Raw genomic sequence first — 26787 nt, forward strand, 5'->3', positions numbered from 1 at the left:
AGCTGATACAGGGAAACTTAACCATTTACTTATGCCTGTGTAGAGTGCTATTGTAATGCACGGACACTATTTAAGTTCAGCCAAGAACTCCAGTGACTCTTCAGTGTCTCAGCAAGAGGTTGACCCAAGATTACTGAAAAATAACATTCTACTAGAAATGAGCATTATATGGTATAGGACAAGGGGCAATGGTTTTAAACTGGAGCAGGGTAGATTTAGGCTGGACATAAGAAAAAAGTTCTTTACAATGAGTGGTAAAATACCAGAGCAGGTTGCCCAGGGATGAGGCTGAGGCCCCATCCCTGGAGATACTCAAGATCAGACTTGATGTAGCCCTTGGCAGACTAGTCTAGTTTGAGGTGTCCCTGCTAACTGCAAGGGGATTGGACAAGATGACCTTTTGAGAGTCCCTTCCAACCCAACACAATCTGTTAATCTGTATCACTAACTAGAGCATTCTTTACCTGGCTTTTCCAGTGTGGCAAAGCACTTCCTGGCCTTTCCAAGCAAGAAGACTGCTGCGGAACTGTGGGTACTTCCTGGGGTTTTAACAAATGTCAGAAGTGTCCCAAGAAGTCATGTAAGTGTTTGTTTTTTTGTTGTCGTTGTTATTCTCTGGACCAATTTATGACCTCTTTTCCATACTAAAAGAAAAAGTAACCTATTAGAAAGAATGTACTATGGTTTGATTAGAGAAAGAAACCAGAATGCTCTTGCATGACAGCAGGGTTACAATGTGCAGACACTAATTACAGCGAGCAAAATTAACATGGTTGGGTTTTTTCCCCCGCTTCCTTCTCTTTTAAGTCAGTGATGCACAGTTGCATTTTCTCTGAGCAGGAAAGATAACATCAAATTATCTTGCCTCTTCCAGCTGGATTTATTTTTTTAAAAGTTTGTCCAGTTAAATTACAGAGGCACCAGTTCCTGCTTGGAGTGAATGCTGTGACCTCTTGGGACTGCAGACGAACTTTCAAGTTTGGAGCCAAAGTTTTCCGGGCTCCAAATTGTCAGTTACGTTTTCTTGAAATATCTTCCTCACCAATTAGGCAATGACCTGGACTTTCTTCACAGTTTTGTTCTGCTGTGATATCATATTATAACGAGGAAGAAATTGCAAGTTATTTCTGTGGTAGGTGAAGCTAGTCTAGTAAAGTTTTTGTGAATTGCATTGTTCTTCACAGCAACGCTTCTGTCATGCCGTGTTTTCATCACTAAATGAAAGATGAGACATGATAATGTAATCTCTGTTTTGCAGATGGAGTGGACCTGCATTCAATGGGCCAAAAATAGCACAGGGAGTTGCAGTCATTCTTATCTAGGTATTCTAGGGCCCTGTTATTTGCACAGATAGCAATGCTGGAAACATGTCCAGTGTTTGATTTTATTATTTTTTTTAAAGCATATATTTGCCTGCAAGTCTTAATCTGAATGTGAGTACAATTCCAGCAGAAACCCTGCTGTTACTCCTTCTTTGACTCTTCCTTCCACAGGAGATTCTGATACAAATTTATGATGACTCAATCTGATGTGTTAGTTTAGAAAGCATTTAGATTTTGTGTTTTGGAGTATGTTTACCATCTGCTGTGCTTTCCAAAGAAAACCTCCTTGGGGTCTTCAAGGGTTATATTAAGTTATTCCTGTAGCACATTAATTCAATTGCTAACAGAGACATGATTTTGTATTGATGTATGAATTGTGAAATGTGTCCTGATTTTTTAGTTTTCTCTGAAGAGGTAGCAATTTAACTCCAGCTCAAAGTCTAGCTCATCAGAAGCACGTGGGCATGCGGAGTGTTGCTTGGTGGATGTAGGTATGCCGTAAGAAAAATCATGAAATCCTGAAACATGGTTGAACTGGTTGGAAGTACTAATACACATTCTTAGGTGCTTAATTCCAGGGGAAGCCCATTTGCTAGTTCCTCATCACTCATGTAACATATTTGGTTGTCTCAATCTGGAATCCAGAAAAGATGAGAAGTTAATCAGGCAGCTTCCTAATACCAACATGCTCAGCATGATGTGAAGAGCAAGCAAACGGGGAAACACTGGGACATCATGTCCAAAATCCTGGTCCCAAGATGCTTCCTAGGTTGATAGAGAAGTGCCTGAACTAACTCTAAAACCTCTCCTGAAGGGAAGTCCACCACCCTTTTTTTGGAAGCACTTACTAAAGAACAATCTTTTTTAAGCCCTAATGAGATGAGCACTGTCCTTTTATTGTAAAAGCTTAATGGCTAGCACACTTACTCAGAGTTCCTTTATATGCCAGAACTATTTCTAATTTACATTTCTTACCTATGAGGAGATGTCCTAACCCATACAATGTAGAAACAATTCTTGGAACAGAATTGGGAACCCAGTTTCTTTCCCAGTGACCTTAATTATTTATGGTATGAGTCATGCTCACTCGTGCTTTCTGGCTCAATCTGGAATTATTTTTTTATGCAACTGTATGATTTTAAGAGGAGACAGAATCTTGCCACTTGGAAGAATTCTCTCCTTGTGATTAAATCATTCCTGGAAAGTAAGACTTTTTGTCTCCTAGACATAACGAGATACATTTCTCATCTTTCTAGGTGGGAGCTCTCACTGTAAATCAGTGTTTTAAGAAGGGAGAAGATGGGTGCATTGTCCATTTTCTCCATTTTAAATACAGTGTCATCTACCATGCATTATATCAAGAGTATGATTTGGTAGGTGCATACCTCAGGAATAATCACTGTCAGAAAACTTTGGTAGCTGTATCTCTGTTTTCTTAGGCGAGGTTTGATTTAGGAATGAGTTAATAAGCATGATGCTGTTCAATTGTGCCATGATTTATAGCAATTCTGCATGAGCACAAGTGGTGAATTTTTAGATTTCTTAAGGTGATAAACTCAGAGTGTTGCAGGAGTTTAAAGATCTTACAGCATTTTAGAGTTTTATAGGTGTTCATTTGGAACTTGGGCACACAACTTAAATCCATTTTGAATCGGGGCTTAACTATCATTTGGGCAAAGCTGTCAAATTAAACTTCATGTCAGAAGTGTTGTGCTTCTGCAGAGCAGTTTCCAAAGATAAATGTACATTTATTATAAGATCTAATGAATGTGTGGAGCGGCTTCTTAAGGACTTGTATTTTAAGGGGTTTTTTAGTTTTTTTTTGGTTGGGGTTTTTTACAATAATGAGAATGTTTCATTGATAAAAAGAGTCTGTGTATATTTTAATGTGTGTATATATATATATATATATATATATATATATGATATTGGATGGAAAAACTTGAGATTCAAGTAAATTATTAGTAAGTTATTAGTTAAGTGATGCCCATGGTAGTGTCTCAGCAGGCAAAATTAGTCCCACATTAGTTCCATGTAATTTTGGCCTGTCATGATACTGCACTAAATTCATATTGCCCTTTTTATTGTAGACTTTTTGGAAGCAAACATACTTTATTTTGCTTTTATGGTTATATGCTTCATACATTTTGGTTAATATTGACCTGTTTTCATAATAATATGTCATCAGGTTGCATTTAACATGATCTTCTGTGAAAGCTGCTTGAGCAAAACATTTAAGCATATACTTCAGTCTCATTAGCCTGTGCTTTATTTCTCTCTTCAGTCAACTACTTTAGGATGTACATAGGTTTGCCTGTGTCTTGTTCCTATGGACTTAAAGAGGGCTTTGTCACTTTGTGAAGATGTATTTGTGTATTTTGGGTAATAGCCACTGCTGTCAGGGCTGCTGTCTTGTTTCGAAGTCAAGTGCCTTGGCCTGAGACAGCTCCCATGTCTGCGAGTTTATTGGTTATTTGGTGTTGCTGAAAACCAAGACATTTTGGAACAGATCACCATTTTTGAAGGCTCCTGCACAAGACAATTTTTAAGACAAAATGCATTTCTGTGTTACATGGGAAATGCTATGATTGTTCAAGCTTCTTGCTAACAGTTATTAATTACAAACAGGTTGTCTAAGTGAGTAAAGGGTAAGTAATGTAGGACTCAATCCAGCTCCCACATGGCGCCACCATTGAACAAGCTCCTTCCTCTACTGTGACCTGCTTATGTTGGGGCTCTTTGTAGAAGGAAGAAAACAGCTGCTAGTAAGCTGCTGTTTCCTGTTCAGTGTGGGAGTAGGAGGATGAGGGAGAGAGAGGTTAAAACCTCTGACTTCACTCCACCACTACACTTTCTAGAGCAGCTGAGTCACCCTGGAAAGGAAAATTAATTGCAGCACTGGAAAAGGCCTGGCATAGCTTATGGGCTGGTCTCCATCTCCAACCAGAATAACTCTGCTCTTCCTCTGTGTTCCTCTGCCAGGCTGTACTGCAGGGTACCATTCATGCCTACAAAAAGCTGAGACTCACTTGGGTTTAGTGTGAATTTGAACCAGGTCTGTAATGGCAAACACAGACAAGTTTCAGTTTTCAAACCATTGACTTTCCATCATGAATCCTCAACTTTATCTTTTCTTAACATTATATTTGTAGACAGATTGGGACAGTAAGTATTTGAATATTTGTGAGCATCTAGGATGAAAGATAATGTTTTGATTGCAAAGATTTTGGTTTTGGAAAAAATACGAATTTGAATGGATATCTGAAGATTCCAGTGGTATGCAGGTGGAAAGAGACAGAATTAAGGTTTCCTGTACAACCTTCATTTGTTATTTCTTGACCTTTTATGCCTAAACATACTTCACTGAAAAAATACAGTTTTCTTTTATAGTTGCATAATAATTTGGTTGTGAGGCTCTCTAATTCAGTGTGTTAATCACCACTATTCAACTGATGTTATCTTTTTCTTTTTTGATTCAGCTTATCATGGATACAGTACTGTGATGGAATGCCTACAAGGCTACAAGAGGATTAATGCTACATTTTGTCAAGGTATGATAGTGCCCAGAATTGATTGTGTTTGTTTTGGATACTACTTTTGTGTGACAAGTTTTTTATACTTCTGACTTAGGTGGATGAATCCTGTCCATTGATTTGTATTAGGGGACATTTTTTGGGACTACTTTTAACTCCTTCCAAATATTGGCAACTCCATATAAAATGTAGTTGCCACAGGGTGAAAAACTTTCAAAATTTCTAGGTATACCCTTGTTTTCTTTGCTGATGTATAAAGATGACTTCACAAGGATTCACTTACATTGTTTTTCAGTAAATATTCATTGCTCTGACACTTAACCTGCAGACTTTTCCAGTTAAGTGAGATGAAACTAGCAATACAAAATAATTTCTGTAATCATGAAAGTGTAATGCAGTTGGAGAACAATACTTTTGGGCTTTGGAGGTTAGACATAACAGGACTGAGAACAGACAGACAATGTCACTGGCAAGTGGAAATGAACAGCCTTGTGTATCTGGCTGCTATGTAAAGCAGTAACCCATGCACTTCAAGAACGTGCGTAGTGCAGATGAGAATATGGAGTTAGACACTGCTATATTACTCCAAGATTATAACCTATGTCTTCTAGCTGTGAGGGTAGAAGTTATCAAAATGTATGAGACTGAGATTTTTGTGATCATGCAGCCACACAGAAAGGCTTGAGGCACTTAGATTCTCCTGGCCTTTGTCATCTGTCTGGTGAAACAGAACAGATGACCATAGACATATGCTTGTTTTTTTTTCAGTGGAGTATTGAGCAAAGGTGCCAGATCAGGATATAGGGAGAAGCTTTATTGCTTGTATAACTTGTTTGGCACAGCTCAGGTAAACAACAGAAAGGATCTCCAAGAAGATGGATGCAGTCCTGCAGTGGTGTTCAGGAGAGAGATTTGAGAAGAAAGGGAAGAATGAATTCAAGTGAGGTTGGCACTGAACTGTGCTTAGGTTTGTTAGTCATTGCTGACACTACAAGGGTGAGAGAGGTCCCAACAAATAGTATTGCTGGTGGAGAGAGGGAGAAAATGACAGTAATTGGTGTTAAAGTACAGAGGGAGCTAATGTTACCTAATTGAAAACTTCCAGTTAGCATGTCAGTAAAGGAATCTACAGCAGCCAATCACATAAAGAAATTATTTTACCAACCAAAGCCATACCATTTGTAGAGTACTAAATACAAAGGTCTCCCTGCTTCCACTGCTGAGGAAGATATGAGTTGCTATAGCCACTATAGTGGCTATATGTATAGCCATACATGCTATAGTGGCTATATGTATAGCCACTTGAAGCTATCCGCTGCTCAGATCTCTATCTAGTGGTTTGGCAGCTTGCATGGTAGGACCCTTTGGAGGATTGTGAGAGAAAATGGGTCAAAATAGTAAAAAATTAAATAGAGCAGAGATGCAAATTGCATCTCGAGTTTGTTTCCTCATCTCCAGTGAAAGACTGTAGAGTCTTCTTAATAAATAAAAGGTATGGGAAGATTTTGATGGCAAGCTACTAATGAGGACTGAGAAGTGAAAGGTGAAGGAGGTGAGTGTAAGGCATAAATGGGGCACCTTTTTGTGTCTCAAATTTGACACACAGGCAGTTCATTTATTTCAACAACATGTTTCCAGCCATTTTGAAAATGATTTTCTCATTCAACATATAAGCTACAAGATTTTTCAAATTCTCAAAAGAGAGGATTTCTAAGTGTGAGCACAGCAAGTGTCTGGAAGATGCCATGATGCATTAGTACCATCATGCATCCCTCTGAACATGGTCAGAGGGAAAAGAGCTTTCGATATCTCCAGTAGTTGTGCACAACCCCTACTGTATACACAATGGTTTCCTAGACAGCAGCAACCCAGCAGGCATTTAAAGGCCAGTACAGCATTCAGTTTGTTTCAAGGGGTTGTGCATGGGTGTTGGCAAAACTTACTTCAACGAAACTAAGATCCTTAATCAGGGGCTACATGCAGTTAAAAAATGGTCTGGTGCTTGTGAAGATTGCCAGAAGTAGGCCAGGAAGTTGTTTCACTGAGCAGTGGCAGGCTGATAGAGAAGAAGAACATTTCTCCCTGGGTAGAAGCATAAGAGGGAGCTAGGTCCTGCCATGGCATTGTTTGTTGTACTGGATTTTGATAGTTTTTTTCTCTGACATATTTTTGTTCCATATAACTAATGTTGCAAAAATATGAAGCTTTAAATAGTTTGGTTTATTATTGCAATCATTATCCTACAAGAGAGTTATAGAGGCTAAATATAACTTGTAGTTGATATATAGAAACTTAGAGCCTAGAGTTTAAGCTAGATTATCTCACCAGGAAAGGGATCGTTGATGAATTCAGAATGGGGCCAGTGTCTTTCTGGAGAAAATAGACATGGTAACTGAAGCAGGTTCCTCTCATTGTCTTACTGAGGTTTACATGACTTCATTGTAATTTACTAACCACCCAGCACACTCCAAAAAGGAGATATGAATAAGGAAGGAACTGGAAGAAGGAATGCCCATGAAACAAAGCCAGAATTAAATGTAGTCCTGTAGAAGTAGATAACAAGATTACCATTTTCTTTCAGATAGTCAAAATTTTGACATGTTTGAATGGTTTTTAGAAAAGCCAGCTTCATATGTGAAAGCTACTGGCAGGGTATGTTTCAGTCCTGAAATGGTCAAATGGTCATTAGCATGTGCTTCTCATTGGATCGGGCAAAAGTGTCCTGTTTGTGTTTTCCTGAAGCAGACAAGCTTTTCGAGAAGACAAGATGACAGGGCTAATGAATAAAGAGCTGTCCTTATCACAAACACAATGCCAAGCAGCAGCAATACCTGTGAAAACTTTAAGCAGCTGCCACAGGAGTATTCATACTCCTGTAATAATCCTTATCATTAAATTGAAAAGGAGAGGCACAGCACATCCTTATGCAATTATGTGTTTTAGTTAGATTATTCTTTGTCCAAAGTTTAGTGTGCATGCTGTCTCCATACTAAGAAAGGGCTGACATTGCCAGACCAAATAGTAATAGGGATACATTTCTGAGTCCCTGCTGTTTCCACCTTGATACTGTCCAACTTTAACTGCCTTTGCAAACTCAGGCCTAAAAGCCTTTTGTTCTACATTGATTTTGTAGTCAAAGGCCTCCTTAATTTACAAAGTCTATGTAGTATTAATTTGATAATAACCAGATCATATTGTTTTTCTCTTGAGTGAGTGAACTAATGTAATGAAACATTCTTCTCTCTAATGGGTATGTAGGACAACAAAGAACCATCTGTGGGTATGCTAATTTGAACAGTTTAGTGTAATTGCTATCAAGAAAGCCTTTTTTCCCCCCTCAGTAATTATCTTTTCAATGGGGTGATTTATTACACTACACACATGAAAGCCTTAGGGCTGTCATTTAAGCCAAAGTACATCTTATCAGAGTTGCAACTTTGTCAGAATCGACATGTGATGCTAAATTTTGTGTCTCTGTTTAGAATTATACTTACTGTTTTCTTCTGCTAATGGTTTTCTTGGAAAACTAAAATAGAACGAAAAAACAGCTGGTGGAAAGGATTGATTCATTTTCCGGGAAACTAACATGCTGCCAGTAGAGCACTTTAAAAATCTTATCTGGGAGAAATGGAAAAATACCTGGACACTTGTTATTATTCAGTAAAGCAAAATATGCATAGAAGTTCTTGAGAAGTCCCCATATGCTTAAAATTAAATGTAGATGAGCGTGCAGGAACTAGTACTTGTATGTTGATAGATCTAATTTTGCAATCTTGTGCCCTGGGGACTTCAAGCTTTTTTCTTGGCTTCATCATGATTTGAAATAAATTGTGAAGGTATGTTCTGCCTTCCTACATTTGTCCCTAAGATAAAGTATTATTTTTTTTTCCTCTCCATCTTGTATATTTGTTTTACTGCTTCTAAGTAATGAAAGAACTTCATAAGAAATGCTATTTAATGTTCCTTAGCTACTAAGTTAACAAACTCCTTTCAAAGATGTTCTTTTACAATGCTCATACTGCAAAGTAAGTATATCTCCAGAAACTGGGCTGGGTTGCTGTTTGGACATTGATTATGTGTTTGAAAAGTGTGGTTGTGCAAACTCACATTCTGGTAAATTCCACGCAGCACAAAACAAGTTGAGTAGATTTCTGCTGCTGCTATTCTGTTAGCTCACTGAAATCAGAGATTCACTTCTTAGAATAAGCAACTAATTTTTTTCTGTAATTAAAAAAAGAAAAAGAAAGAAAGAAAAAGCAGCTATAATTTCATTACCAACCAAAACCTTGTTATTTCTTTCTTTTACCCCTTAATTCACATTAATCAGATTATTATTGAAACAACTATAATGAAGGCAGGAAAATCTAGATATTATATTTTTCTTAGAACTGAGGATGTTAGTAGCAGTTAACAATATAGCTACAACAATTGTGGTATTAGGAGCTTGTAATTGATTTTCACTACAGTTGTAATTGATTTTCATAAAGAGACTGGAAAATGATGCCTGCATATTGAGTCAGTTTGGAGATCAAGCAGTCAGATGATGCTGCTAGAGAAGTCCTGTATATACCTACCAGAATGAGTCAAGTTTTCACAAATTAGTTTTACATTGAATATTCTATCTTAACGTGCAACATGAGCTATCATGTATATTAAACCACTTACTGCATGAAAACATCTGTCAGATCTTAACTAAAAAACAGTTAATGTCTGACTGCTGGGTTATTTCTAACAAAGAAGTTGCCCAGTACGTTGACAATTTCTGTTTACTATATAATTCATCTAGAAGGATTGGTTTGCTCAAATACAGCAAAGTTTCTTAAGTGCATGTGTTTCTTATCGAAAGGCAAGTTGCTTGCTTTGCATCAAAGGGAGATAAAAATTTTCTGTTCAGCTTTAAACAGGGTAAATTTTTGGAAAGCATAGAAATGTGATTTCAGAGCTAAGTCCAAATGAGTTCCCCTTCAGAAATTTGCCTGTCTGTGGTGCTTAGGCCTGGAATCACTTGGGACTGCTTGTATCCTCTGGCACCAGGCACTTGGTTACAAGAGGGGATTAGAAGGCCTGCAATAATTTCTAGACACAAGTTGATTCTGAATATTTCAGTACAGCTACTGCAGCTATGGTGATCTGAGTAGGCTTTTATGCTTGTACAACTCCCCTTTCTTGGTCCAGTTAATAAAATCTTTCTGGATATCATGACTGTCCTGGATGGAGGCTGTTGTATATTTCATTTTTATGCCTTGTCATGTGTTGTCTTAAATACTGTCAAATTATAAGTTGTTTCCTTCCATTTATGCATGTAGTGTGGCTGGAAATCTGGGGGTTTCAATGTGTTTTGAGACAGATTTATTCGTGTAGTGAAAGCTCACCTACAAAATAGAAAACACATTGTCAATAAATGAGACCTATGGTTTCAAAAGATGGATTATTATTATTATTTTTTCAATTCAGCCTTAAGCAAGGCTGAAGTGATTATCAAAATTTAAGTATCTTTTGGTTACTTCAACATAATAAAGTAAAAAATGAACCCTCATGCAATTTTGATCATTTCAGTTATCAGTACTCTTGAAATGTGCCTGCATTCTTTACGTGAATAGTAGCAATGATTTATTTCTGAAAGCAAATACTGTTGTTGCTTACATTTACATTATTCAAATTTTTCATGGTGGCCTTTGACTTTCTTGAGCTCATAGACTGCTTTTCTTGAGCAAAAATATTTTCTTTAAAATGAATAGATGGATTTAAATCGTATACTGTCAGAAGATTGTGGCTTTGACCAGAACCCCTTAATAAACATACACATTCAGTTCTAGAATTTTGTTTTTAAGTTAAATGCTCCAAGCTGTGATGATCTTGATGAGCATAAATTCAGTGCATTTAGCATGGAGATGAATGAATGAATTTAATTTTATGGGAATGTTTCAAATTCCAGTATGTCTGTAACCAAATATGGGTCTCACTTGCTCTCTGAAAAGGGTAGATAGTGGACTCACATCCTACAAGACTGAAGGCAGAGAAGACAGCTTTACACCACTCTAGTGTTTCCTGTGATTTTGCATTAGGCCAGCTGGGCCTGGGTGGTCTGAAGAGCTGTTATAATGGTTAACACAGCCAAAATACAGTGAACTTCTCTTCCTAAATTCTTTGCCAGCTGGAGGCTGTCAAAGGGAAACACTAGAGAGCTGATATTCCAACTGTCAGCTTTTGCTGGTTTGTCTATAGCAGATCAGCTCTCTGCTGATCAACTAGTCCTTCTGCACCACTTCACTTGGCTATAGTGGGCATCAGGTTCTTCAGGTAGTTTTGACCTGCTAATGTGTAGAAGACCAGTAGGTTATGAAGCATTTTCATATTTGCTTGCTGAGGAATCTAGTAAAATATTTCAGTAAAGTGGGCAAATTAGAGGTTACAATAGGTTTATGATGCATCCGGTAAATCACTTGGCATGTTTTGCAGTGACCATCAAAACATACTCTTTCATCAGTAAGTAACAGGTACAGATCTTGTTTTAAGTAGATACAGGATTTTTTCCTAGGACTGGGCATTTACACTTGGCATGGTTTATTATTCTTGGAGAAAGGATACTCAGGCTATATTATGGTGTCATTAATCCTAGGATAAAGCTGAAGTGATTCACTTCCTGAGTCTGATTGAATTAAATATGCAATTGCTTGAGGAAAGGTAAGAGAATAATGCATGTGGGTTTCCCATAGAGAATCAAAGCAGTGTTGAACAGTAGCTAATGCAGCCCCATACTTGTAATTGTGGTGGGTTGAAACTACCCTGTAACAAATTTGGAGAACTATCCCCCCAAAAAATATTGCCAGACCAGTTCAGTTTGGGATGGAAGCAAATGAAACTGTATGTACAAGCAAACTAAAATCTAGAAATATGAAATGCAATGAATATGTACAAAATATACAATATTTACATATATTTACAATTTACAAACAACACAAGGACCCCCTGGACAAAAATGGAGGGGAGTACCAATAGCTTCCCCCCTCCACAGAAAGTAGCTTGTTAGTTCCTTAGCCACAACAAGGATGCAGCCAAGGTCAGCAACAGCTAAGCAAAAGCCACCAGCTAGTATCAGCTGGAGTGAAGAGTTAAGAAAGAGACAGAATAGTTTACAAAACTAACTTTATGTTAGTTATCAGACCAATGGGATTATTTAGACCTTATAATTATTTTCCCTTTACATCCAAAGGTAATTTATTTACATTCTACCACTTTCTACTCAAGATCTGTGGAAAATTTCCTAGGCATCAGCCTAAAATTGACACAGTAATCTACTTTAAAAGCCATTGTAGAATACAAGAAGAACATCAGAATATAATAGTTTCTGTAGCACATCCTCCCCTCCAGCACAGAGTTCTTCCATTCATCATCATACAGTAGTGAGATTAAAAGATTCTGAGAGAAAAATATTCTACTGTATTGTACCCTTCTGTACAGACATAGCTGTGTATTAGCCAGAGGTAAGATTTCCATAGGTGTATAAATGCTTTGTCACTTTAAGTACCTTAGAACAGAACTTGATCCCACATGTAACTTCTATCCTTTTAATATTTTTATTCATACATTTCTTTATCAGTCATCACAATTCCCCAGTGTGCAACATGTGTAAGACTCTTTCTTGAGTGAAAGAGCCCAACACTCCTAATCTAGCTTGAAATGTTGAAAAGCATTGGGGTTTAAGATCTTTAAGCAAGTACTGTTTAGGGGAAAGTAACAAATAAAGATTAAGTTGTTTTTCAAACCTTTTCCATTCTTTTAATGTCTTCTAAACTATTTAATCCTTCCCTCAATCACAGTTATTAGAAAAGAATAGGTTGTTGTAGTAATGATGCCTACATATTGAGTCAGCTTGGAGATCATGCAGTCAGATGAACGCTGCTAGTGAAGTCCAGTATGTACCTACCAGAATGGGTCAAATTTTCACAAATTAGTTTGACATTGATTATTCCATCTTAATGTGCAACATGAGCATTTAGACTTAACAAAATTTAGTTCAGGCCATGCAATTGCAAATGTGTGTTGGGGGAGGGGTCAGGAGTCAAAAATGAGGTCAGTTATTCATCTGATTCTGCTAACTATTCGTGAAACATAATTCTGGTAAAGTGCTGTCAAATCATCACTGTGTTTTGGGGTATTTCTAATGTGAAGTCTCGAAGATTGTCTTACACTGGACAACAATCCAAGTAACATTTCTTTGTGAAGATTTTTAGAAGCCATGAGTAAAGTGAATTTTCATTTTGATATCTATTACCTGTTTCCATCTTGTGTCTACTAATTAAAGTAAATGTAAAGTTCTTTGAAGATGAAATTATTTTTGGACTTATTAAAACTTTGTATAGTTAACATGGTTTATAACAAGTTCAGCCTTAGCATGTTCATTCTTGTTTGAATGAATACCATCTAATATTATCTTCCTGTTTCGTGTGTGTTTGCTTTTGAAGGGTCTCTCAGTTTCATGAAAATTACTTAGTAGTCACACTCTTCGCATAAGCAGACAAGCATTCTGTTAGGAAATGGTTGTTTTAGCTCGTTGGGGTTTTTTTCCTTAGGAAAGCCAGTGGCAGAGAGTCCTTAACACATTGCATTTTCTGAGAGCAGGTTGACCTGACACCCAGGAGACCTATCGAAGTCTGTGGACAGATATCAAACACTAACTGTTGTTGTTAAGAGAGGACTGTGTTAGGTTCTCCTTCATGGGGAAGATTGTGGAATAGGTTAACAACAATTTGGTTACAGCATCTGGGTTACTTAAGGCTAGGAGCACTGTGATGAATTTGGAGGAATGCATGGTGGCTGACCTCATGATAACATCAAGCTGTGTGCTTAAAAGACCGCATAGGAACAGCTGAGGTGCAGCAGTCTCTTCTGTATGGTACAACGCTACTGTCACAACCCTGGTTGTGGTAAAGTGTCCATGCATTTGGACAAACTAGTTAAAACAGTCACCAACAGGGCCTCTGGCATGGCGGCTTCCACTGCCATCTCAACAGACATTGATGGAAATTGACTACCAAATCCAGGAGGCACAGTGTGTCAAGGACCAGTTCTCCATTCATTTGGCATACATAATACTGAAGAGTAACTGAAAGATCAGACTGTCAGTGCAGAATGACAACATTTCTTTCATGCCAGTGGGGTTATGCCACTTCATTACCATTCACATTGTCAATCACAGAATCACCAAGGTTGGAAGAGACCTCAAAGATCAAGTCCAACCTGTCACCACAGGCCTCATGACTAAACCATGGCACCAAGTGCCACATCCAATCCCCTCTTGAACACCTCCAGGGATGGCGACTCCACCACTTCCCTGGGCAGCCCATTCCAATGGCTAGTGACTCAGTGAAGAACTTTCTCCTCACCTTGAGCCTAAACTTCCCCTGGTGCAGCTTGAGACTGTGTCCTCTTGTTCTGGTGCTGGTTGCCTGGGAGAAGAGACCAACCCCCCCCTGGCTACAACCACCCTTCAGGTAGTTGTAGACAGCAATAAGGTCACCCCTGAGCCTCCTCTTCTCCAGGCTAAACAAGCACCAACTATTACAAAATCAATACTTTATTTACCAGCACATACTATGAGAGTTTCCTGTGGAATCATGGAAAGTGCTGTGTGGAAAAGCTCCTTGCTTAATCTATTCTTTTCCATATCACGAGTGCAGAGGCTTTTTAGCAGTGGAACTTTGTTACCCTATTTTCTTTGAAAAATGAAAATGAATATTTAATTGGTATTTAGAAAGATTTATTTACATGTGTGTGGTTTTATAGTACTGCTTTAAAAATTCCCTCCATGTAGATAAAGCTGTTTTGTTTTATCAAATGACTCCACATGCATGTTATCAGTTTGTACTTCTGCACGATGAAAGATTATTCAGACAACTTCAAAGTAGCTTCCTGTCTAGTTTTTACAGTGGACCAAATGAAATTGCATTGGTATAATAATTTAAAACTGAAATGTTATGTGTGTCCATATACAAGAAATAGAGGGCCAAAAAGCTTGAAAGAAAGAAAGAGAAGACTATTAATCTCGAATTGGATTTCTTTTCCAGCTGCCCAAACAACTGCACAGCTGGGTAGGCTGGTAGTTGGTAGAAAATACACATTTCTGTAGGTGGCCTTTTACCAAAATCTGAAACAAAGTGAAGTAGATAGTAAATCTACTAATTCTATGATTCTTTAATTCTAAATCTGGAAATAATGTGTGAGTGTCCCCCCTCATCTAAAATTCTGGAACACTATTCTTACACATGTATGTTTCTTTTGAAAATTTGAAAGGTTTTTTTAATTAGGTTGTGTCTTGTTTATCTTGAATCCCTAGATAGCCTTATGTAGTTCAGCATAGAGCATCAGCTCTGCAATTCTATGAGCTCATTGAGAAGACATGATTTGGAAGAGGCATTAAAAATACACTAAGGAAGTTATGCTGAGGCATCAGAACATGCACAATACTTACCTTCAAAAACTGGGCAAATTTAGCAAGAGGACTACCTCTGGAAGGAACATTCATTGATATTTGCATAGATGTAGGCTGATATTTAAATGTGGCAGTGCCCACATTAAATACCAGTAACAGGGTACTTGTGGACAGGACGTTATATATTTGAATACTAGATGTACAAGAGCAGTTCATCTAGGAGGAGATTTAATACAGAGGCAGTAATGACAGCATCTGTGTATGTTTCCCACTGAATCGTTTGGAAAGAAAAATGACTGTGTATTGAATTATAGGAAGATCCCATCTAACTACAAATTAGCCACTTTGGTAGATAATGCCATGAAAGACTTGCTATTCGTAGGCAAAATTCTAAACTAAGATTCTCCCAGTATCACCAGATGCATCTGATATGTTCCTGTGTCAGTTGTTCTTAGCAGTGGCAGGAAATAAAGTTCAGGTCTGTAGAAACATGTATAATTTCTACTGAGATTTTATTTACATCCACTTTAAAATTCACAATTACAGGATATCTGTATAAAGACATAGATGTAAGCAATGTTATAAAAAAAATTCATTATAAAATCCAATTAGCACAGGTTTGCTATGAGATATTCCAGATCACTCAGCCAGCTAAAGTCTGTAGCCCAAATTTGTTTAAATGGAAAGCCAGATTTTGAGCCCTGTTCTACAGAACAGACTTTTTATTTCACTGTAACTCTCTCTGGGTGTATATATATGTTTATATATATGCACGCATTTCAGTTCAGTATTTAAGCTATTTAAACAATTGTTTGAATAACTGTTTGTGAATAATAACAACAAACACTATTTTTATCTACTACAACATACCAATATATCGCTGCAAACTTACAAGATATAGTTCATTTGAATAGTACAGCTAATATGGTGGTGGGAATAAAATTACTCAAATTCAAATTTGAAAGCAAGTTTCATTAACTTTTTTAATGTCTTCTGATCTATTTGTGGCTTTGCAGAATTTTACTTTTGGGGTTTTTTTACATGCCTATATACTTTCACTACTCAAATAGAATTTGCCCATATATCGATTTCTAACATTCCCTAAAACATTAATCATTTTAAACATTGAAGGTATGGAGGTGCTTAAGTTATGTAATTACATATCCTGCCAGGGGAAGTTTAGGCTTGAGGTGAGGAGAAAGTTCTTCACTGAGAGAGTTGTTAGCCATTGGAATGGGCTGCCCAGGGAGGTGGTGGAGTCACCATCACTGGAGGTGTTCAAGAGGCTATTGGACATGGCACTTGGTGCCATGGTTTAGTCATGAGATCTGTGGTGACAGGCTGGACTTGATGATCTCTGAGGTCTCTTCCAACCTTGGTGATTCTGTGAATAGTAGTTATTCTTCTAGACAGGAAAGTGCCAAATCAACATTTCTTATAATTCTACATGGATATATATTCCAGGTAAAGTTACAATAAAAAATGATGTGTTATGTTTGTCCCCTGGGAGATATCTTCCAATTTTCTTTCCAGTAGTATAGTTTAATTTTCCTATAACAAAACCAGTATGCTTAAAATTTATGAAGGGAGAAAGTTGTCTAATAATGTCTGGCGATTGCAATGTAGAAAGCGAGCAATTATTTTCACTGTTACTTTCACAACAACAAGTAATTAATATTAAATGACCAAAAACAAACTCCAGATTTGCATAAAAGAGCACACAATACTTGTTAAAAATATGTATCAATTTAAAAATTTTTATATTATCTTTCTTTCATCTCCAAATATCTCCTTGCTTTCTTCTTCCTCCAAAATCGAGACATACTTTTTGTGTGTATGTGCAAATTATGTATTTGTAATTGTGTTGAAAATGACCCAAATACTGAGATTATTCCTGTATTCAGAGTAAAGCATACTGTCTCTTTCTCTAACTTGCTTCTAGTGACAGTCAGCACTTCATCAAAGCAAGTAGAATTGTCCCATGGTTTAGCATGTGAGGACTGATCTGAGAACCCGAAACACCATCAGGTAGAAAATTCTATAGTGATTTCTTCAGTGTTCAGGAATTTTCTTTGTATAGGCTTCTAGGTACTTCAGTCTCCTTTAACGTTATGTTCCTTGTCACACTTGATGTACAAAAATGGAGGGTTAGCAAGATGTCCTTTCCTCCCAATAACTTTAAAACAGCATCAGTATTTAGGGATGTTTCAATTATATTTTCTGCTAGCTGTTATGATTTAAGTTCACCCCTTCAAAAAATCATGAATTATATTGAAACAATGCCGATCTTCCTCTTGGAATCAGTTTTCACTGGGCAGATGCCCCCAGTTATATTTTGAGATTTCAGGACAAAGGAAGAACTGAAGAAACTCTCTTAAAAAAAAAATAAATGAGTGCATCAGGAGAAGTCTGTCTTACTAAATATTTTGTATTAATGCAATTCATAAATAAGATCCTCCTTTACTTACTTACTCTTCCTGTTCAAAGACTGGATCAGTCAAAACATAAACTGCTGTAGGAGAAATTTTAGGAGATTTTTGTATTCTTATACCATTCCATCTGTCTGAGGTCAGAAAGTCATGTAGTCTGGGAATTTCACTTGAAAATTCGTTTGAGGAAGAGCTGATCCTTTGTACATTCACGTGGTTTCTATTACATTTCATCCAGATTTCTAGGATATAAATTATCACTCCTTGTCACGTGTGGCTAAATGCATAGAGGTGAAGTTGTTCCAGGTGGTGTCAAGATACTAGATTAGGTACAGGATTGGAAGAGCTGAGGGATTAACTCAGCACTGAATATCTGGGGAAAATTGCAGCTGACATAGCAACTGTTAGTCTGCTGTACTGTGAGCTGAAGGTTTGTGCTTCTGTGTAGTGGGACAGGTAGCCAAACTTGTGGAGGAAAATGAAGAAGGCAGGAATGTGATTTTTTCTGTGGGTTTCCAAAAGCAAACTCCTGCACATCTGTTATGTTTTACATACTCCTTACCTTCATCAATGTGTTCAATCAGGCAGCAGCATGTGATGAGGCCAAATAAAATGGTGAAGGTTTTATAAAATCTGAGAAGAAAGGTAATAAATGCTATGCATTTTAGATAAAATGATCACTAATAACTGTTTTCCAAGGAGCTGGCTGGAATATCTGGCTTCCACTTGTAACCTATTTACCCAGCAAGACAGGCAATTTTCCCTAGCTTAAGGATAGGCAAGGTAAGTCCTGTGTAGAAATAGTGCCATGTAAATATTGTAAAGTATGTCTGTTTAAATGTGCTGTCTCTGTTTTTCTGAAAGAGGAGACATGACAATTTATGACAGAGACAATTACAGGTTGAGGGGGGCATTGGGTTTTGTATTATTTTTCTATTTTAAGGTTTTGGTTATTGGTGCAAGCCACATCGTTACTGTCTCCTGAAACAAAATCCTAGTTTGGCTGACTTAGTTACAGATGGTATCCAGATGATTGCCAGACAGGTCCTATTCTAAGGAGCATTGGAAGAGGCTGCCCAGAGAGGTTGTGTAGTCTGCTGCTCTGAGGATTTCAAAACCTGCCTGGAGATATTCCTGTGCAACCTGATCTAGGCATACCTGTGTTAGCAGCGGGGCAGGACTAGATTATCTCCAGAAGTCCCTTCTAACCCCTGCCATTCTGTGATTCTGTGGCTAAGTGAATTACAGATACACCCCCAAGTGCTTGGCCTAGTGAGACTCTGAAAGTGACACTGATGAGGTAGTGTAGTAACGACAAACTTTATCAAAGCAGTTGTTAATTGTTACAAAATTGTGTTCCCATGGATGCAGTCCTTCTCACTCCATATAACATGTGGTCTGTGCTTCCTGAAGCACATTCTTGCTATTAAAATGGTAAGCTCTTTAGGCTAGAGACTGTATTTTTCCATTGTACTTCTTCCAGCACAATGAACCTTCAGGCTCTACTTAATACAAATACTAACAAAAACTGTATTTAATGTGCCAAGTGGTGTTCCATCTTGTATAAAATATACATTGCTCTTGTGTGTTGTGTTTGACTGTACAAGCAATCATGTAGTCTATAAAGCAGGGATTAATAAGCCATTCAAAGTGTATTTATTTTGTTAATTCGGAGTACTTGAGAATGATGTATAAATGTAATTAGTTTTTTGTTAACGTTCTCAGTGGTGTTGCCAGTATGGGAAAAAGTGTCAGAGTGTAATAGTTCTCCTGCACAAATTTAAAAAAAGATAGCATCTGAAGAAAGGAGAACAACAAAACATGTTTCAGTATCTGATTATTTCCAATTTTCCCACAGATATCAATGAGTGTCAGTTACAGGGTATATGCCCTAATGGAGAGTGCTTGAATACCATGGGCAGCTATAGGTGTACCTGCAAAATGGGATTTGTGCCAGATCCTACCCTCTCAAGATGCATACGTAAGTAATGGTGTTAAAGTACCAAAACAGAGACTTACTTGCACTTTAGATGAGGATTTGTTTGGCTGGTCCTTATTCTTTCAAGTTGTCTCTGTCTTTTTTGCTGTCACCACATCCTCACTTACTCTGTTTAGTCAGTCTCAGTGCTCATGCCTGTTTTCTCTCTCTTTGTCCTGGCAGCTTTTGTCTCCACCAGTGCCTATCTGAAATGCTTGCCATCTTTTCCTGGGTTTCTTGTCACAAAACACGCATTCGGTCTTTCTTACCAGCCTGGAGTTCTCCTTGTTCACAATGGTTTTTTCCTTTGTCTCTGCTAGTTCCCCAGTCAATCATCTTTGTGTCCTGCCCACCCCTCTTCCAATTCTGCAGCTTTGACCTGGGTAGCTTCTGTTACTAAACAGTCAGCCCAGAATGATACTTGGCACATTTTCCTTCTAATTAAGAAGGATTAAAAATTAAGAAATAATTAGAAGAAAGAAAAAGTAAAACAGCATGGATGCAGACGTTTTCTTGTGTTAATCAGCTTGTAATTGGTTTGAGAATTAACTGCCTCAAGAAGAAAAGAAGGGATAGAGAACAACTAAATTCTCAGCTTTTAGGGAAGAATGTTTAAATTGGAAAATACCTAATTTCCTAAGCTCCTCATCTGAGTTTTATTGTGGCAGCATGACAGCTGCTGGTTTGGAATTTATTTGTATTTATTCTTTTAAACACTTTTTATCTTTGGTCTAGGATGAGTTAGAATTCAGGGACGTTTGATGCAAAGTAAGAGTTTTCTGTTGTGATTACAGATTGAGGCAGGTGGTAATACTGCTTTGTTTTGCTTTTTGTGTAAACAGTACCATCCTCTCTTCCACTTCCATTGCAGCTGATAATCCTATAGTTGCTGAAGAGAAAGGACCTTGCTACCGGTTTGTTAGTGCTGGAAAGCAATGCATGCATCCTCTTTCTGTTCAGCTCAGCAAGCAGCTTTGCTGTTGCAGTGTTGGCAAAGCCTGGGGTCCAAACTGTGAGAAGTGTCCACCTCCAGGGACAGGTAAGAACTGCCCACTCATAATACAAGCTCTTCGCTCTACCTGGTTTGTTGTGCATACTTAAAAGATATCTAAAATCCAAACGTTGATTTTTAAATGGGAAGCGTCCATCAGTAATACTGTCTACATGACTGTGGAATACTCAGATACATAGTAGTTTTGTTGTACAGGGATTTGTGATAATGAAAATAAAAGTTTAACATTTTAAAAAGTCTTTGGTAATTTGTGGTAGAATTCCAGATTAGCAGTGTCTGTATCTCAGAATTTGTCCTTGAACTTTGGTGCTCCATAGCATGGAGATGAATCTATTGTGCGTTAAATTCTGACTACAGGTACAGACAAATTAATGTAAAATCTAATTAATACTCTGTAGTTGTTAAAGGCATCAATGAAAGGATAGCAGCTTTTGAGAACTGGTCACAGAATGTCATGTGTTGTAGTTTCCATTACAGTTAGTGGGGTAAATATGGGAGTATCTCTTCTTTCCAACCTTTGTGCATATCTTTACCATCCATTTTGAGGAATGTGCTAAGTACAGTGTTGCCTTCTTAACAACAAACTGCTGGTTAAACATTTCATGCCACCTTTCACTTAATTCCTTACTTGATACATAAAGCTCACCTGTATTGTCAGTGTTCACTTGGAGCCCTGCTGGTTTATAAATATGTAAGGACGTGGAAAATATGAGCTCGCTTGGTCACCACTGTTATTTAGGCTGTTCATAGGGTAACGTACCACATAATGTAGATACTGATAACTGTTTTCAAGTATCTTCTCTTCCTCAATTTTGCTTAAAACTTAAGTAACCAAAGTTGTAGTCAAAATCACTTCAATGTTACTTTTTTGTCCAAATGTATGGTCAAATTAATCTTTGTTTGTTTGTTTGTTTTAAAGCATCGTTGCTTATTGCAATGTACATGACGTCCAGACCGTTTAGTATTTTAGCACAAGTATCTGTAACGGTAATCTACTGTTCTTACTGAAGTTACTGCTACAGGTGTCGCTGTTATGATACAGGTCATGTATTTCTCTGGAGTATTTTGTCAATATTCAGATTTTTAGAAGTAGATAGCAGCTTTGGAAAATCCAGAGTTAGCATTGGAGACACGAGAGCAGCAGATTGCTTACTTTTTAAACTTAGGCTTACAGAAATGGAAGTGACCATTTTTGAGCACTTAAATTGATTTTTGAAGCCATTGTTTCCTGCATGACCATTGGGTTACTAGATCACTGATAAAGGTGTTTTAAGTATGGTTCACTTTCAGATAAATAATCTTTCTATGGCTTTCTGGCAGAGAAAAAAAATACTCTCTTCAGATGACTTGCAATTTAAATGCAAATGCTGTACATGTGAGAATATTGAATAAGCCTTTATGCTCAGATTTGTGTATCCTGGAGCAAAGAATATATCTGTTTTGTTGACTACTTCCTTGTCATAGAAACTACATTGTTGACTATTCTGTGGAATTGATTCTTTTAGTGATTTTTTTTTTTATTTTTTTTTTTTAAGAAAAGACTTCAGAGAAGAAAACTGAGTGGGAAAATTCTGATGAGCTGTGTAGGAAACATGTTTCCCATTTCGTGACAAATTTAATGATTTAAAAATATGTTCCTTTCTAGGACAGGTTTAATTCATAATCTTTCAGAGTTTTCTATGAAAAATGTGTGAAAGTGAGATACTCCAGAATGGGGTAATGTATGTATTGCAGCATCCAATGTTAATGTAAGAGTGGATTAAAAAGCAATTATCTCATTCCCTGATATCTATTTAAATATTTGTACAAAGTAGAACAGCCTCAAAAGAGAGTGCTGAAAACCCTTATCAGAACTGTGGTAGAATAAAGCTCACATTTCTGTTCTGCATTTGAGAGACTATGACCCAAAGCATTATTTCCTTCATTCTTAGTATGATTCTGAAGGGACAGGCTTCAAACTTTCCTTGTTTTCCTCCTTTGACCAGAATTACTGCCCTTGACTAGGTGTTTATGTGGCAAGTTTTGATAATAGCATTTCCTAACAAAAAGTAGTTAGTTATTCTGAAGCCACTGAATTGAATCAGTTTGACCCTTTAGCTTTTCTATTACTGCAGCACCATCAGAACATGATATGCAATTATTGCATACTGATATTTATTGTATAATTTAATTAATCTGTGGAGTAGCTATAGCTAGTATTTTGTGGGTTTATTTTAGATGCTAATTTATTTTAAAACCCTGATGTATTCAAAGTAGAATTTGTGAACTCACCAGTGCCTTATTCCATACACCTCTTAAGAGGCTGTTAAAAATTACATCAGGCATATGGGAGACTAAATCTTTGGTGTTTCATCCCAACATAGCTATACCTAGGGTGATAAGGACCATGAAAAACTACCCTCTCGAGACTCCTGAAGGTTTCCCTGTCCCTGACAGGATCATAGCTATTATCTTTGATGGGGAGGAAGGCTCCCTTGTATTTCTTTTGAATTATAATTTTCCACTGTAACTGCAATACCTGATGCTCATGTAGAGCAACTGCATAGATCAGAGCAGGTGCCGCTGCCTGACTTTCATTACCTTTTTCTGTAGCAGCTGTATGAATGAGATAATTTCCCTCTCTTTCAGTGGTGATTTGGCTTTTAATGATCCCCATCCTTTTTTTAATCCAGCCCACTGAAGAGCAAAGGCTTAATCAATTCAGTGAAATTTGGATTCTGGCTGGTATGAGACCCCTGATGTAGTCAAATAGGATCCTGTGAATGAATATTGTTACTGGTTGGTAATCTTCTGCTTTAGTACAGGGATGGTGAGCTTTTATCCTTTGGTTTCTTCAAAAAGAATATTGATAGACATAGTGACCTTCATTCCTTATGCAAGGAACGGCGATCATGAGGATGAAAATTTGCATATTCATAGTCAGAAAGGATATACTGTTTGAAGAGGATTAATACAAAAAAAATTATCTAGATATAATGATAGGTTAAACATAATGGTTAAACATTATGGTAATCTGGAGTGGAAACCTTCTGGGAACAGCAGCCAGAACATCCTTTTGGGAGAGTGCTCATTCATATCCGCATGCAATGCATAGCTCATCTTTAGGTTTTTGTAAAAATGTTTATAGAATATGAGATTAAATTTATTAGTGGTAGTTGTTATGTTTTCCACTATGTCAACATATTGCACTTTTAGACTCCTAAAAGGAATATTTTCCCATCCCAAATCTAGCTGCTTTTAAGGAAATCTGCCCTGGTGGAATGGGTTATACGGTTTCTGGCCCTCACAGAAACAAGCTTTATCATCACCCTGCAGTTAGAGTACAGCCACCTGTCATTGGCAAGAACCCGATTACTCAACCTGTTGCTAAAGGTACTTCTCCTCCACCTCTCCCAGCAAAGGAAGAGCCGGTGGAGGCACTAACCTTCTCACAGAAAAGTGAGACTGACACGGCTGTGCAAGAAGGTGAGAGTGGAAACATGTAGTCTTTCTGTATTTGTGTGCGTGTGTCATCGGTGGTATGTTTCTTTGTGATGTACCTGCGTATGGTGCAGGACAAAGAGGCATCACTTCCCGCAGCAGAGCACTCCATGTTGTGGAGTGTATTGTACTGCATGAGTGACTTCTGAAATTTTATGGTTAGGTCCTGCCAGATGCCAAGAACACCATGGAGAGAGAGACCACTTTAATGTCATTAATTTTTATGATAGGAAATAGCAAATACTTGTTGTAAGACATTTTAAAATATATTTATAATCTCCAACTTGTAAGAAAGGACTCAACTCATGCTTTGATTTACTCGTGTTCAGGGTGGCAGAAGCTAAGTGGTTTTCACCTTCCTTCTATCGAATCCTGTAGATGAGCACCACCTGATGTGGGTGTGCATCCTCTTCATGTGGTCTGCTCTCACACCTGCAGCTGCGCGTTCCCTCGGTGTGAGCCTGTTTGATCAGCCCCTCTTTGCTGGACTGTTTAACAAATAGTTGACTCCACTAAGATATTTTCCTCAGACTTTGCTTTCTGCAAGGTCTTATAAGAACTTGTAGTAGCCACAATTGTCCCGACTCTGTTTTTAAAACAAATGCAGAAGCAAAGGAATGCAGAAAGAAGCTTCATTATGAATATATTGCCAGCAAACTAACTGTAGAAATGCAGTGCTGAAGAACCCTTTTGTGGTCTTGATTAATTAATAGGATATTTCCAGGTAGCAGTTATGTATCTGTATGTCAGACTGTTATTAGAAAGAGTTTTAGTCAGCTGACTTAGCAAAATTCCGTGCGCCATGTTACTTCCCAGTTAAAATCTCTATGCTAGTTTTGCTTTCAAAAAGAAAATGGAGCAAAGCTGAATCTGGAGAGAAAAATAAACTCCTTAACAGACTGTTGGATTATAAAATCTCACATATCACTCTCTTCTTTTCTGTGTTACAAAGTGCGGAAAAGTGGTGTATCATTGCTAAAATATTACTTGAGGAATTGGAAAGGTTGCCACACTCTAGGAAATCTCAAAATGCTGAGAAGCTGGAGAAAAAATTATTTTGTGGTTTAAATTAAAAAATTTTTAAAATATACTTACTTTAAGCCAGTAATGATGTGTACACATTTAAGTTTTATATTCCATTTTTGGATTTGAAATTTTTGAGATTATACTAAAAGGTCTTCCAGATCTCATAATCCACTTCCCTGCTAGTACTGAAGAAACTGGAGCAAGAGCAGTGTTACTTAAAAAAAAGAAAAAAGGAAGAAGAAAGAAGAAGGAAAAAAAGTGTTAATTTTTTTTACAGAAGCATATAGATTTTAATCATTAGAATGCAAATTAAAAAAAGGCAAAGTGCAGTGGAAAACAAATTTTTTTTGGAGATAAAAAAGAGCTCATACCACTTTTGTTTGCCTAAAGAAGCACCCTTCAGAAATTGATTCCCCCCCTGTCATAAATTAGCACAATTTTTTATAGGGGTAGTTATATATCATGGTGATATTAATTTACCTTTAAAATAATTGCAAATGTTGATATCCCTAGGAAGGAATTTTGAAAGTTTAGTCATTGAGTTAATAACCTGTGAGGTTTTTAAGATTTTTTTCAAAGGAAACAAACAAATAAGAACCCTTCAAGGTAGCTGAATCCTAAGTAAATAATTATAAGCATTGGTCAGAATGTAGAATCTTATTCTGGTTTCAAGGTTAGTTTTTACACTTGCTTCAGGAATATCAAGTTTGCACCATTTTGGAATAAAGTTAGAGCCTGAGATTATTCTGCAATGGCAACAACTACTTTCAAATGTGCTTGCATTTTAAATAGAATGTGTAAGTAAATTTCATGTAAAGATTGATTAATTTTCTTTTTTTTTTTTTCTTTTTTCCTTCTGGTTTCAGTGGCAACTGCAGCCCCTGATCAGGTAAAACATGATGTGATTTACCTGGGAATTACTATGCAGAGAATGTCAATGAGATGTGATATGGTAACTCTGAAAAGGATTGAAGGTTTCTAAGGAACAGGCAACTCATTGTAGACTTACAGAGCAAACCTTGAGGCAGAGAGAGTTTGTGTTACTGTTATTGTATACAGCAGGCAGGTAGTAAGGTACAGGAAGGAGATAACTTTAACCTCATTTTAGTGGAGGGTCTAGTACTATATTGTTCTATCCTGTTCTGGAACCTGTATATTAAAGAGGATATTGAAAAATGTAGACAGGATAAAGGAGAGCCCTGGATAATGACAGATAAAGAAAATTAATTCAAAAGAAACAATATGAGGCATTTGCAGCACTTGCTTAAGAGATTTGTATTACTGCCTCAGTTACTTTCCTGATTTTTTAGGGTTGCTTTGTATTCAGGGGAGAAGTGCAGGTCTGTATATATGTTAATTCCCTCATACTAGTAGTTCCAGGTTCTCTGTGCTGAAGATAATAGGATTTGTTGGGAATAACTGCAGCTGTACTTAATTTCATTTTGCTAAAGACTTAGAAGCATTTAACACTTCTTTGAAAACAAGATGATCAATGCAATATCTAAGGGAGAACCTTTCACAGTAGTCAAAAGCTTATAGACATATGTGATTATGTACCTTTGTGTGATGCTGAAC

General features: G+C 37.3%; 1 protein-coding gene across 1 annotated transcript in view; it reads left to right on the plus strand.

The window, feature by feature from the left end:
* Positions 1-26787, plus strand: part of LTBP1 (latent transforming growth factor beta binding protein 1) — a 196031-nt gene that overhangs the window by 98079 nt on the left and 71165 nt on the right. The window contains exons 8-13 of the mRNA XM_054162365.1: positions 478-580; positions 4802-4873; positions 19575-19697; positions 20566-20733; positions 23938-24171; positions 26079-26101. Of these exons, the coding sequence (XP_054018340.1) occupies positions 478-580; positions 4802-4873; positions 19575-19697; positions 20566-20733; positions 23938-24171; positions 26079-26101 (723 nt within the window). The remainder of the gene's footprint in view (positions 1-477; positions 581-4801; positions 4874-19574; positions 19698-20565; positions 20734-23937; positions 24172-26078; positions 26102-26787) is intronic.

Source organism: Dryobates pubescens, chromosome 6 (assembly GCF_014839835.1).
Source record: "Dryobates pubescens isolate bDryPub1 chromosome 6, bDryPub1.pri, whole genome shotgun sequence".
NCBI classification, from domain to species: Eukaryota; Metazoa; Chordata; class Aves; order Piciformes; family Picidae; genus Dryobates; species Dryobates pubescens.